The following is a 14,168-nucleotide window of genomic DNA, read 5'->3' as shown; positions in this document are numbered from 1 at the left end:
CACACCTTGGGCCGAAGGCAGGCGCTAAACCGCTGAGCCATCTGGGCTGCCTTAAGAAAACCTTCTAAATTAAGCATTATTTTTTTTTTTTTTCAGTTAACTCTAGTTCCTAATTGATACACACAATATGGATGTATCTCAATGCATTATGCTAGGTGAAAGAAGCCAGACTCAGAAGATTGACTTGTATGGTTTCCTTTATGTGACCATCTGGGAAGGGCAGGCCTATAGTAATAGAACAGATCACTAATTGTTTGAGATTAGGGAGAATGAGGAGGCTTGCCTACAGAAGGAACAGCACACAGGATTTGGGGGCACAAGATTCTGTAACCTGATTTTGGTGGTAGTTGCTAGACTCCATGCATTTGTCAAAACTTATGGAATCATGAATAAATTTAAAAAGTAACTTTATTGCATGCAAAGAAATAAATTGAAAAACATATACATATAGATAGATATAGATAAAAGCAAGTTGGGCAATGTTCAAAAGACTCGTATGCACAAGGATGTGTGAGAGGGACTACTTAGCAGAGAACCTAAAAGAAGGTTCTGAAAATTAGATGAAAATTAAATACATTTTCTAAGTTTCAAGTTTTATTTCGGAGATACATGCAAAAGATTGCCTTATCACATAGCTTAGAAGAAAATCATATAGACAATGGGGCATTTAAAAAAGAAATCTAGGGACGCCTGGGTGTCTCAGTGGTTGAGCACCTGCCACTGGCTCCGGGCTTGATCTGCGGTCTTAGGATCAAGTCCCACATCAGGCTCACTGCCTGGAGCATGCTTCTCCCTCAGCCTACATCTCTGCCTTTCTCTCTCTCTGTCTTTCATGAATAAATAAAATCTTAAAAAAAATAAATAAAAAGAAATCTATTAATGATACACAGGATGATCATTGTATCATCAATAAATGCATTGATAATGACTTGAAGCAGATTTTGCATCTAAAAACTTATTTTACAAATATTTTCCTTTTTATGTAAACGCATATGTGATTCAGTGATATTTATATCTAACCCTAAAGGCAGTTCTTAAAGAAGAATAAAATATAATTCTATCTGATAAGGAAATATGGTCATAATTTAATTGATGACACTTGTTCTTATTTAGGCCATAAGAATTGTGTATCTTACAATCAATGTCATTTTATTTATTTATTTATTTATTTATTTATTTATTAAAATTTATGATAGTCACACACAGAGAGAGAGAGAGAGAGGCAGAGACATAGGCAGAGGGAGAAGCAGGCTCCATGCACCGGGAGCCCGACATGGGATTCGATCCCGGGTCTCCAGGATCGCGCCCTGGGCCAAAGGCAGGCGCCAAACCGCTGCGCCACCCAGGGATCCCAATCAATGTCATTTTAAATTTGATCTTACATAGTATTAGCTTCTTAGATATCTTTTTGAAGGTATTTTATATACACACACAAGCAAATGTGTATCAGTTCTTTTTAATGCAGAATTTACCATGCGTTTAGACTGTTCTGTACTAATCCTTTTTAAACTTTATGTGATAACTTTTGGAATCTTTCATATAACTATATAGAATGCTTCTTTGTTTTGTCTTTTTAATATTTTATTTATTTTTTTGAGCAAAAGAGATCACAAGCAGGAGGGAGGGGTAGAGTGAGAAAAAAAACTCCTCACTGAGTAGGGAGCCCAGTGTGGGACTTGACTGGGATCATGACCTGAGCAGAAGGCAGATGCTTAACCGACTGAGTCATCTAGGCACCCAAATGATTCTTTGTTCTTATTTAAAAAAAAAAAAAAACAAACTAGGGACACCTGGGTGGCTCAGCGGTTGAGCGCCTGCCTTTGGCTCGGGTCGTGATCCCACAGTACTAAGATTGAGTACTACATTGGGCTTCCTGCGTTGGAGCCTGCTTCTCCCTCTGCATCTGTCTGTCTCTCTCAGTGTCTCTCATGAAAAAAAAGTAAATAAAATCTTTAAAAAACAAAAACAAAAACAAACTAAACTGCATAGTATTCTGAATGGATATACCCTAATTTATTTAATAAATTCACAGTCAACATTTTTTCACTATATATGCATGAGCTTGCACATTGGCAAGTATTTGTAGGATAATTTCCTAGAGGTGGATTTCCTGGTTCACATGTGCATTTGTCCTGACAGATCCTACCAAGGATCAAACCTCTTTCCTCAGAGGGAGTTGTCACATTTTTATCTGAAAGGTGAAAAATGGAATTTCATTGTAGGTTCGATTTTTATTTCTGTTATTATGAGTGATATTGAACATCTTTTCATAAATTTGATTTTTTTGTAGTTCCTTTTCTCTAAATTATGCATACATATCCTTTGCCCATTTTGTCATTTGGCCTTTTTTTCTTACTGATTTTGCCCTTTATCATAGAAACTGTAAATATTTTATCTAATAGTTTGTTTTTTAATATTACATATCGTGATTTCTTTAAACATTTTTAAATAGGCAAATTTATCATTCTTCCATGGCTTATAGAAGGGTTTTTTCTACTTTGAGATTGTACGTTTTCCCATGTTTTTTCTGTCTATTTATTGTTGGTAAGTTTTGCTGAAGTGTAACACACATTCAGATAAGTGCAAAAACAAGTGTGCAGCTTGTTGGATTTTCATAAACACCTGTATGACCAGCACCCAGATGGAGAAATAAGTAGAACTCTGCCAGAGTTACATGCTCTCTTCTGTGCCTGCCAGCAGGTACAGGCCTCCAGGGATAATAACTGTTCTCCTGACTTTAACACCATGTTGATTTTTGTTGATATTTTGAACTTTATCTAAATGAAACATGACTGATTGTTCCCTTTGTGTCTTCAGTCCTCTTATAGCTGGTTGTTAAAAGTTGGCTCATACTTACTGTTACATAGTATTCCATTTTTTATATAGACCACACTTATTTATCCATCCTTCTGTTGATGGACATTTGAGTTATTAGTTAGGATATGCACATGTTTGGCTTTTGTGGATACTGCCAAACTATTTTCAGAAGTGTTTATACAAATTTACATTCTCACCTGCAATATAAGAGAGTTCCATTTGTTGTTTTTTGCTGTTCGGTATTCTTTTTCATTTTATTCATCCTGATAGTAGAATGATTTTGTGGTTTTCATGTGCATTATTTAGCACTTATTTGTTTAGCACTCATATATTTATTGAATATTTGGATATTCTCTTTTTTGAAGTGCCTGTTCAAGTCTTTTGCTCATTTTTCTATGGTCATATGCTTTTTTTTGTCATTGAAGTTCTTTATGTATCTGAACATCAGTTCTTCATGGATATATATAGGTGTTGCAAGTATCTTCTCCATGACTTGCATTTTGACTCCTTTAATTGTATGTTTTGGATAGAATGTTTCAATTTTAATGTAATAGAATTCATAAATTTTTTGTGGTCAGTACTTTCTAAGTCTTAAAATTTAAGAACCTTTGCCTATGTCAAAATCATGAAGAAACAACATAGAGTTCATATAATATTTTTAAATGACAAAATATCTAAAAAAATAAAATAAATAAAATGACAAAATAGTTTAACTTATAAAATATTCAAAGTACACTGGAAAATACAAAAAATCATAAACATGATATCCTTTTCACTCATTTAGATTAACATTTTTGGCATTGCTGCTTCAGAATTATCTCTTAGAAATAGGTAAATTAATAACACTGTATTCAGTACAGCAAAAGTCTAACCCTCTAGTTGGCCCCTTTCTTCCTGGTAGCTGGCCATCATTCTTGGAGGGTATCATTTTCTTTTTTTTTTTAGGGTATCACTTTCATACTTTGTTTTTACAAATATAAAAACATCATAATACATGGTGGGATTGTTTAAAAAATTTATATAAATAATATATGTGTATATATATATTTTACAGTCTACTTATTTTATCTAAACAGGTATAGCCATATAGCCAGTTTATTCATTTTAAACTGTATATTCTGTATTATTCTGTAATATGAATAAACAGTAGTACATTTATTCATCTTCTATTTTTCTTTTTGTAGAGTTTTAAAAGATGTTATTTACTTGATAATTTTTCTTGTTTTGGTTATTTAGGGTTTTATGCCAATTTTTACTATTCTAAATGAGATTGTGAAGAAAATCTTTGGGTATAAATTTTGGTGTTAAGAAAATATTTTTCCTTAGATGATAAAGCTTAGTTGTTACAACCAGGCACTGGAGCACAAATAGGTTCAAATTCTGGTTTTCTCTGTGACCTTGGGCTTTATTTCTTGAGCTTCAGTTTCCTTATCTGTGAAATGAAGCTAATGATAGTATTTACTCACTGAGTTAATCCATGTGAAATGCTTAGAAAAGTGCCTATGAATGTTAATTATCATTAGATTCCTGAGATTATGGTTACTGTGATGAAGAATGTACACACTTTGAAGTCTGTTGATATATATTGCCAGATCTTGTATGATCCTTTATATATTTATCCCAAAGTATGGCAAATGAAACCTCAGTTGAGGTTTTTCTGAGAAATGAGATCATATCAGCAGAGTGGACCCTTTTAGGGATAGTTTTACATTGGCTATGAAAGTGAACAGCCTGATTTCAACTCTTGCCTTTTTTTTTTTTTTTTTTTTTTTAGATTTTATTTATTTATTCATGAGAGACACAGAAAGGCAGAGACATAGGCAGAAGGAGAAGCAGGCTCTCTATGGGGAGCCTGATACAGGACTTGATCCCAGGACCCTGGGATCATGCCCTGAGCCGAAAGCAGATGCTCAGTCACTGAGCCACCCAGGTGCCCCCAACTCTTACTTTTTTGTGTAGGTAGCTACAGAATGTCTGAGTTTAAGGGAGCAAACTGGATGCTTTATTATTTGTTAGTATTGCTGTGGTTGTATTTGTAGGTGAGTAACAAGGAACAGAACTGTTTGACCTAATAATTACCTCTTTTTACAACCTTTTCTTTTTCAGGGAAAAGAGCAGGAGCATACATTTGTCTTTAGACTGGATCACCCAAAAGCATGCAAACATTTATGGAAATGTGCTGTGGAACATCATGCATTCTTTCGCCTTCGAGGTCCGGTCCAAAAGAGTTCTCATCGATCAGGATTTATTCGACTAGGATCACGATTTAGATATAGGTGAATATCAATAGCTACTTGCTATATCTTTCATTCTTTCATAAAGCCAAAAAGTTTAGGCTAATTTCTCATTTTACAGATTTAGAAACCAAGGCATAGAGAAACAAAGTGGTTTGCCAGTGTTTTCCACTGGCCAAAATAAAAGACAAAGTGGTATTGTTATTGGCTGTAATTTCCTGAATAGACAGGAAAGCATTATACTGATATAATCATAATTGATTTTATATCCTTCTTGACATTTACTTTCTATATTAATTAACCCACAATTTAAATTCATGTAATAAGAGTCTTAAGGGAGTCTCCATGCAGTAGCTGAATGCCATATAGAAAAAGGGTATTTATTGTGCACTGAGAAGGAAATTAATTTGGGTAACATTTCTTGTCCTTTATAAACCTGAAGTTAATTTAATTTTATAGACTCTGTGTCTTTGTCCTAGGTTAGAAATGTTTTAGTTTACTTGAGAATAGATTATTGATTATGAGTTTTCAGCACACCCTGAGAGTCAGTATGATTTAAAAAATGAATGGATAATATTGTGGCAAGTTGATTGTGTGGGATTCACGTAAGTTCTATTCTACTTTGATTAAAAGTGAGGGGGCAGCCCTGGTGGCTCAGCAGTTTAGTGCCACCTTCAGCCCAGGGTGTGGTCCTGGAGACCCGGGATTGAGTCCCACATCAGGCTCCCTGCATGGAATGGAGCCTGCTTCTCCCTCTGCCTGTGTCTCTGCCTCTCTCTCTCTCTCTCTCTCTCTCTCTCTCATAAATAAATAAAATCTTAAAAAAAAAAAAATGTGTGGTAGTATTTTCTTAAGAGAATTCCAATGGAAGTCAAAGAGAATGGGAAAATAGTTTTCAATATTTCTGGAAAATTACTCTCTGAAAAGTGTATCACAATTAGAAAAAAATAACAAAATCTTTAGTTAATTGCAAACTTTATATGAGGTGAGTGAATGGAGAGAGGAAAGGAGTTGCGTAAGAGTATAGATATTCCAAAGTTATTCAGTATGTTCTTAGGCACATGCATGCTTATGAAAAAAAAAATACAATTTGCATGTTGTGTAATTTCACACCAGCCTAAAATGTAGAACAACAATGTAAAGAGAGACATCAAGGCTGTCAGTGTAATTCCTTCAGGATGAAGCTCAGGATGGTTCTTTTAAGGGCAGACTTAACATAGACTTTCTCTCATGGGTATCTGATTACTGTAGGCCTTAAATTCTCTTCTTCCTATTAAAATGCCTCATTTATTTTAGTGGGAAAACTGAGTATCAGACCACAAAAACCAATAAAGCAAGAAGATCAACATCCTTCGAAAGAAGACCCAGCAAACGATACTCTCGAAGAACTCTACAAATGAAAGGTGAGATGCAGCCCTGTTTCAGAAGACTGTTCCTTCCTTGACAGTCCATCATGTGCTGGTATTGTTTGCTTGAAAGGAATGAACCTTAAGTTTATTCCAGTCAACTGAAGTACCCTTATTTATTAACTTTGGTTTTGACAGAATCAGTGTAAGAAAAAAGGAAAAATTGCCTATATTGTTGCTGAGATTAAATTTTATGTTAATCCTAATTCAGGTACTATTTTGAGTTTGTGTTTAGTTTTTGTTCGTATTTGTTTTACTTCTGTTGAGTAACACTTTCCCTTCTCTTTTTGACGGCTGGTGATTTCATTAATCATAATCTCTCAAATGCTATGAGGAACTTCAAAAAAAATCATTGGTATATGATGAATAAATTTTGAGTAAAGATTATTTCATACAGTATTATATTAAGATACTTTTAAATGGTCTTTAAATTTAAGCATCAATATATATTTAAGTATATTTATGTAATATAAAACATGATTTACTTGAAAAACCAAAAGTTGTGTTTGGTTTTGAATCTGAGTTTGTATTAAAATACAGATTGAATTTTAAGTATGTTCAGTTAGGGTCATCCCAATTGTTTAGAAACACCTGTGCTAACCTGATATTTGGCATAAAAAACTGATTTTATATTCATCATTTTTGTTTAGTCTGACTGTAAATTAAATAATATATAGCTATTAATGAAACCATTTTAGTTCGTGATTGAAATTCCTGAGTTACCTCTTGTTTTCCACTGACAGTGATTTATTATCACTTACTTCACTCTAGGAGCCTTGCAGGTAGTTCTTGTTTAAAAGAAAATGTTTATTTTACATCTTTATTTTAAACATGGGAAGAATTGACATTATTGATTTTAATTATGTGAATCCTTGAACGTTTTGTGAAATGACAGTTTTTAAATCTGTAATTGGGAAATATGCCTTTAAAAAGCTGTCCAGATTTATTTTTATGAGTAATGAAGCAGTTTACCATGTAAGTGGAGACTAATGGGACATTTCCTTTTTTTTCTGTCAGCAAGTACAGCAAAACCTGAAGAACTCAGGTGAGTAATTTCTTACAACTTAGGAACAGAATGTTTTAGAATTTATGTCATTAATTAAATATTTGTTGAAGACCTATCAACATGTGAAGTTGTCCCGAGCATTGGGACAAGAATATGCATATGATCCCATATAAAACTGACACAAAGAAAAATAAAGCAGTTTAAAGAAATAGAGATAGGAGTGGGGATGGATGTTTATTTATTTATTTATGAGAATGACATTTGTTATTGGAGTGGGGATGGATGTTTATTTATTTATAATGAGAACGACATATATTTGTTATTGGCTTGTTACTGAGAATATAAAGATGAATAAATTAGAGTTCTTAAAAGTAGCTCAAAAAACAAAGATTTATTTGCAGATAAGCAATTAATTTTGTTTCTGGGATAATCTCCACTTTTCATGGTGTATAATTCTTAATGTCATATGTTGATAGATTTAGTAATTGGTAGCATTTTGTTGTGGATTTGTATTTGTATATTTATCAAAGATACTGGTCTGTAGTTTTCCCGTAATTCTTCATCTGATTTTGGTTTCGGGGTAATTCTGGCTTCACGGCATGAGTTGAAAAATGTTTCTTTCCTGTTTTGGGGGGAAGAATTTATAAAAGAATTCTTTAAATGTATAGTAGAATTCACCATTATAAAGGCCATCTTGCCTGGACATTCTCTTTGTGTGAAGTTTTAAAATTCAAAATTTAATCTATTGGTACAGACGCATTCAGATTTTATTTTTTGTTTTGACTCAGTTTAGAAGTTTTTCTGGAATTTGTCCATTTCATCTAAGTTATCTAATTGGTGGCGTACAGTTGTTCATGTTTGTTCCCTTTTTTTATTTCTGTAAGGTTTGTAGTGCTGTTTCCTCATTCATAATTTTAGTGATTTGAGGGGTTTTTCCCCTTGGTCAGTTGAGGTAATTGCCTCAGTTTGCCTATTTTGTGAGCCTTTTCAAAGAATCAGCTTTTGGTTTCATTGATGTTTGTTCTGTTTTTCAAGTTTATTATTTTTCCCTCTGATATAGTCTTTCTTTTTTTATTTTTAATTTTTTAAGTTTTAAGTAGGCTCCACACTGATGACCCCAAGATTAAGAGTTGCATGCTCTACCCACTGAGCCAGCTAGATGCCTCTGATATATTATTTCATTTCATTTTTAAAAAATAATAAATTATTCATGAGAGAGGCAGGGACACACACAGGCAGAGGGAGAAGTAGGCTCCCTGAGGGGAGCCTGATGGGGGACCTCAATCCTGGGATTCCAGGATCACACTCTATGCTGAAGGCAGACCCTCAACCACTGAGCCACCCAGGCATCCCTATTATTTCATTTCTTATACTTGCTTTAGGTTTAGTTTGCTTTTCTTTTTCTAGTGTCTTAATATAGGAAATTAGGTTATTAGAGATCTTTATTCCTTTTTTTCCCCCTAAATTATTTGAGAGAGAGTGTGTGTTATAGTGGATGTGCAGAGTAGGAGGGAGAGGGACAAACAGAAGTCCTGCTTTTGATAACCCAATTAATTTTAATAACACATACTACAATGTATAGTTTCATATAAAGCTTCTCAGCTATTGGTATGTGTCAGTCCCTGGACTATCTGTTAAAGTATCAGATTCAAGGCATACTTGCAAATCTAGTTAACTCTTGAATTTGTCTGTTCTTATATGGCAGGTGTATGGGTAGAACTTCTTCAAAAGGAGAAATCGTTTGATTTGGGGTGCTGCTAACTCTTGAATTTGTCTGTTCTTATATGGCAGGTGTATGGGTAGAACTTCTTCAAAAGGAGAAATCGTTTGATTTGGGGTGCTGCGGGTGGTCAGCCTCTCTTTAAGAGGCCCTATTTTTTCCCTTCCCACTTAGAAAGGCATTAGAGTCCATTTGTGATTGGTGATTCACCATAAAAGCACTCTGCTTTTTGAATAAGGACTCTCCTGAAGTTTCAGTAGGCTGTTAAAAGTAAATGAGAGGAAGTGAGTGATTCTTTCTACTGTAAGTTTTTAATTAGGTAAAAAACAAAGTTTTCTACTTTTCCTGAGTAGTACACTTTTACTTTCATTGTAGCTATTTATAAGCTATACCTTTAAGAAAAAAGATGGAGAGATGTTAGAGGTATTCAGTACTTTTTAAACTATTTTGTTGTTTAATGGATTATGTCTTGCTTACTTGAAAGGGAAGCTGGGACAGAATATTAGAGCTTAAAATAAGGAAGATGACCTGTTGAATTTACCAGAAATATAAACAAAGTATTCCAGCAATAATATGTAGTTGAAAAATTAAGATTTTTATTTGTAAAGATTTTTTTTTTTTTTTATTCATTCATGAGAGACACACACAGAGAGAGGCAGAGACACAGGCAGAGGGAGAAGCAGGCTCCATGCAGGGAGCCCGACATGGGACTCAATCCCAGGTCTCCAGGATCATGCCCCGGGCTGAAGGCGCGCTAAACCGCTGAGCCACCCAGGCTGCCCAAGATTTTTATTTGTGATAATTTGTCCTTTAAAAATTTTTTAAGGGGTACCTGGGTGGCTCAGTTGGTTAAGCATCTGCCTTCGGCTCAGGTTATGATATCAGGGGCCTGGGATGTAGTCCCACTTTGGGCTCCCTGCTCATCTCATCTGGGAGTCTGCTTTTCCCTCTTCTGCCCCTCTCCACTGCTCATGCTCGCTCTTTTTCTCGCTCTCTGTCTCAAATAAAATCTTTAAAAAAAAAAAAAATTTTTTTTTTTGGTAATACACATTCCTACCAAAAACTTAAGTATCTTGACTATGTAGTCTCTTTCCTAGAATTAAGATTAATTTAACTTTAATAACTAAATTTTATTATCCTTGCTTGAATAATACTTTGGCTCTGGAAAACACACCAGAAATGGGATATTTAAGCAATGATACTTTATTGTTATTTTTTATAATGAATTTTTAGATCTGAAATGTAGAGGGGGACCCAGCCCTTCTGAAGGTTATTTACCACTCTTCATAACACTGTTGAGAACCTAAGTTTGGACTGGCATGAATGCCCTTTCATTCTTGCCCTTGTAGTTCTGTTTGCATGAACAGTTTTGCTCCAGTGAACCATGGAAAGCAGTACTGTTTGAAAAAGCACAGCTATTTGACCTAAAAAGCCTCTTGACCTTGTACTGTGCCTATTTGATTAACAGGTTTTTAAATTGGCTGATGTCAGTGGTTTTCCTTATACTGTTTTATCTCCTAATCCCCATGAGTCTTGACTAATATAAAGTATCCTAAGAAGAGGTGACATTTGAAAGGATAGATCACATTTCAGTGATTAGTACTTTTGTACAGGCTTAGCTGACAGAATCTTGAAGACGGAAATGAGAGGAAAAGAAGGAATGGCAGATTAAATGAATATAGAGATTGTAAGAGCAAAAGGGGTCAGTTATTGCATGTGGTCCTTTGAAAGGGGTAAGCTTGGATTAAGTCCGTAATGAGAAATATTCATTCCTACTTGGGTGTTATTGGAAGTGAAAGAATACGTGTGTAATTATGAGAAAATACTGCTTACTACATTTCAAATTATTTGAAAACAGGCCTATGATTTGATTAAGATCACTTATAAGCACTTTTTTTCATGTTGTTATTCATCTTTTGTTTATCATTTGCTGGAGTTCTTCTCAGTTAAAGGAAAAGCTTCAGGAGTGCCCAGATGGCTCAGTTAAGCATCTGCCTTTGGCTCGGGTCATGATCCCAGGGTCCTGGGATTGAGCCCCATGTTGGGGGTGGGGGATCCCTGCTTGGTGGGGAATCTGCTTCTCCCTCTCACTCTCCTTTCAGGCTCTCCTTCTCCCCTTCAAATGAATACATAAAACTTAAAAAAAATAAAGGAAAAGCTTCAGAGAGTAACCATGGGGATCATCCAGTCAAGCAGTTTGGATGAGATTTCATAATATCTAGGATTATGAGTTACTTAAACCACCATAATGTGTTCTGGGAGCAGCGACAGTCAAAAGGAAACCGTTTCATGCAAATGAAGAACCTAAGGTTTAGAGAACAGAACTAATGGTAGTGGCACAGCTTGGATTTGAACCTGGGAAATGGTAGTAGTGCAAGTTTTGGTGACTCAACTTGTAGTTGTAGGTAATAAAAAATAAGATGTTTTTAAAATGGGTTCACTTCTCATCACCTAGCCTTTAGCAAGGCCTCTTCATTCTTGAATTCTTTCTTAATTGGTTGTCTTTTATCAGATTGTTTTTGTTTTGCTCTCCCCTCTCAGAGAAAGGCTCTTGGATATTGTATTCAGAGTTTGGTTTGAGAAGCTTTACTCATTTCCTTTTTTTTTTTTTTTTTTTTGAGATTTTATTTATTAGAGCATGAGCACAAGTACAGGGGATGGGGAGCAGAGGGAGAAGCAGACTCCACGGAGCAGGGAGCCCAATGTGGGGCTCGATCCTGGGGCCCTGAGTTCATGACTAGAGCTGAAGGCAAATACTAACTGACTGAGCCACCCAGGCACTCCTGACCATTTCCTTTCACTAGAAAAACATCTTGACTGGGTATAATATTCTTGAGTATTGCTATGAAAAGGTCTGTGCCAGCCAGGTATTGGCAGTGATTTCCTTTTAATCTCTATGGGTTACCTAAGTATTCTTTCCTTATCCTTGAAAGTCAGTAATTTAATAATAAGAGCTTAAATGCACTTAATTCCCAGTCTCCTTTTCCTGGAATATAGTGCTCTCATTAAGTCTGTGGATAATTTTTTCACTTTCAAGGAATTTGTGTGTTTGTGTGTGTGTGTATGTGTATAAAAAACTTTGAATATATTTTCAGTTACCTAAGTTGAATTATTTACCTCAGGGTACAAGGATGCTTATGTTAGAAGGTCTGAAGGCAGTAAACTCTTTTTCCCCTTTGTTCAGTAATATGTCACTGTTGAGTTATTTCATTGAATGTTCTCTTTTTCAGCTGTTCTGAGATTTGTTTTTGTTTTGTTTATTTTTTAAAGATTTGATTTATTTTTATTTTATTTTTTTTGAGAGAGAGAGCACAAGCAAGGGGAATGGCAGGCAGAGGGCAGAAGGAGGAGCAGGGAACCTGATGTGGGGCTCCATCCTAGGACCCTGGGATCATGACCTCAGCCGAAGCAGATGCTTAACCCACTGAGCCATTCAGGCGCCCTAAATATTTTGTTTTAGATTGAGTTTTTTAAAGTGCTTTTTTGTGGGGAAGTGATGGAGGAGGGAAATGAATATAGCTTAAACTAAAAGTTTTAAAACATATTTATAAATCTCTTGGAGTGGAAAGAGGTTTCTAATTTTAAGTTTATATTAAGGCCTTTTGAATTATCAACTGCTGGGCTGTTGATGACTGGAAAATCTTTAGAGTGTAGGAATATACAAAAGAAGTGACACAGGTAAGTTTATGTGGATATTTGTGCTTAAAGCCTTGAATTTAAGATATCATTTGTGCTGCTCTTTATTTTGCCATCTTTGACAGATACTGTTCAATAAATAAACAAGATTAGTAGTGAACTACACATTTAAAGCACAATTAAAATATAAGTATATGGAAATTTTAAATGAGCAGATTATAGTAAAAACAATGTTTTAAAAACAAATGTTTTCTGAGCATCTTTAATTTTTAGTTTTAGGTACTAATAGTAATTTTTTCTTTACTTGCAACAAAACAATGCCTTTAAAAATAAAGGTACTTTCATTACTGTATGTATAGTCTTACAATATGAAACCCTAGAATTTTATATATGGTTTTTTAATACATGTTTTTCCCCATTACAGTGTTCACAATAATGTTTCAACTCAGAGTAATGGATCCCAACAGGTGAGATGATACTAAACTTGTAAACCCTAGAATGCTAGTTAATTATGACAGATAATGGTATAACTTTGGGAAGGTTTTGTCTGTTTTCTTTTTTTATCTGTAAAGTGGCTAAATAAATGAAACCCTCTGTTATTATCTGAGATGCTGTAAATCGAACAGGTACCCTATAGGACATTTTCTGTTCCTGTAAATTCTATAAAATAAGGAATATCTTAATATTTAGTTAAATTATTATCTATCTCTGAGGTAGTACACAACATGCGAGCATTTGTTTGCACTATGTTTGTAGATAGTAATCCATTTTAATATTCCGTTTATTGGCGACAAAGTCATGTATGTGGGCAAAAATGGATGATTTTTATAATTTTATCCACAGGCTTGGAGTGTGAGATCAACTCTGCCTGTGATTCCTTCTGTTCCCTCTGGTCCTGTGCTGGCAGAGATAGAGAATCTTCCAAGGAATCCTGGATCAAACCAGTATGACAGGAAATGGTTTGTTAACTCCTTTAAACCAGAATAAAATCTTGCTTAATGGTATTCTAAATTCTCCACCATAATCTTAGAATACTTTAAATATGATTGAAAACAAATTATTCATATTTGTAGGCTGAACAGAAACATACCGTTGAACAGTCATACTGAGATTGGGAAAATAAGCGATATGTATAAGAAGGGAATGTAGTTATTAATTGAAGAACATCAGACCTCTCTCCTTATTTTGGTTAGCATGATTAGAAGTGGTGGGTGGTTCTCTGTTGAATAGGACTTCAGTGCTAGTCAGTAGAACCTTTTTCCAGATCAGTAAGGAAAATATGTTTGTTACATGTTATTCCACACAACATAATGCTAGTACTTTGGATGTATTTTTTCATTAAAGACTGA

General features: G+C 34.7%; 1 protein-coding gene across 6 annotated transcripts in view; it reads left to right on the top strand.

Moving 5' to 3' along the window:
* Positions 1–14,168, top strand: part of EPB41L5 (erythrocyte membrane protein band 4.1 like 5) — a 145,636-nt gene that overhangs the window by 59,789 nt on the left and 71,679 nt on the right. For 5 of the 6 annotated variants that reach the window (XM_072788874.1, XM_072788872.1, XM_072788869.1 and 2 more), the window contains exons 12-16: positions 4,924–5,093; positions 6,348–6,454; positions 7,475–7,502; positions 13,244–13,286; positions 13,663–13,778. In XM_072788874.1, the coding sequence (XP_072644975.1) occupies positions 4,924–5,093; positions 6,348–6,454; positions 7,475–7,502; positions 13,244–13,286; positions 13,663–13,778 (464 nt within the window). The remainder of the gene's footprint in view (positions 1–4,923; positions 5,094–6,347; positions 6,455–7,474; positions 7,503–13,243; positions 13,287–13,662; positions 13,779–14,168) is intronic. The other variant, XM_072788873.1, reaches the window with a different exon arrangement.

Source organism: Canis lupus, chromosome 20, assembly GCF_048164855.1.
Source record: "Canis lupus baileyi chromosome 20, mCanLup2.hap1, whole genome shotgun sequence".
Lineage (NCBI taxonomy): Eukaryota > Metazoa > Chordata > Mammalia > Carnivora > Canidae > Canis > Canis lupus.
Note: the sequence above shows the minus strand (reverse complement) of the source record. Positions and strands in the feature narration are given on the sequence as shown.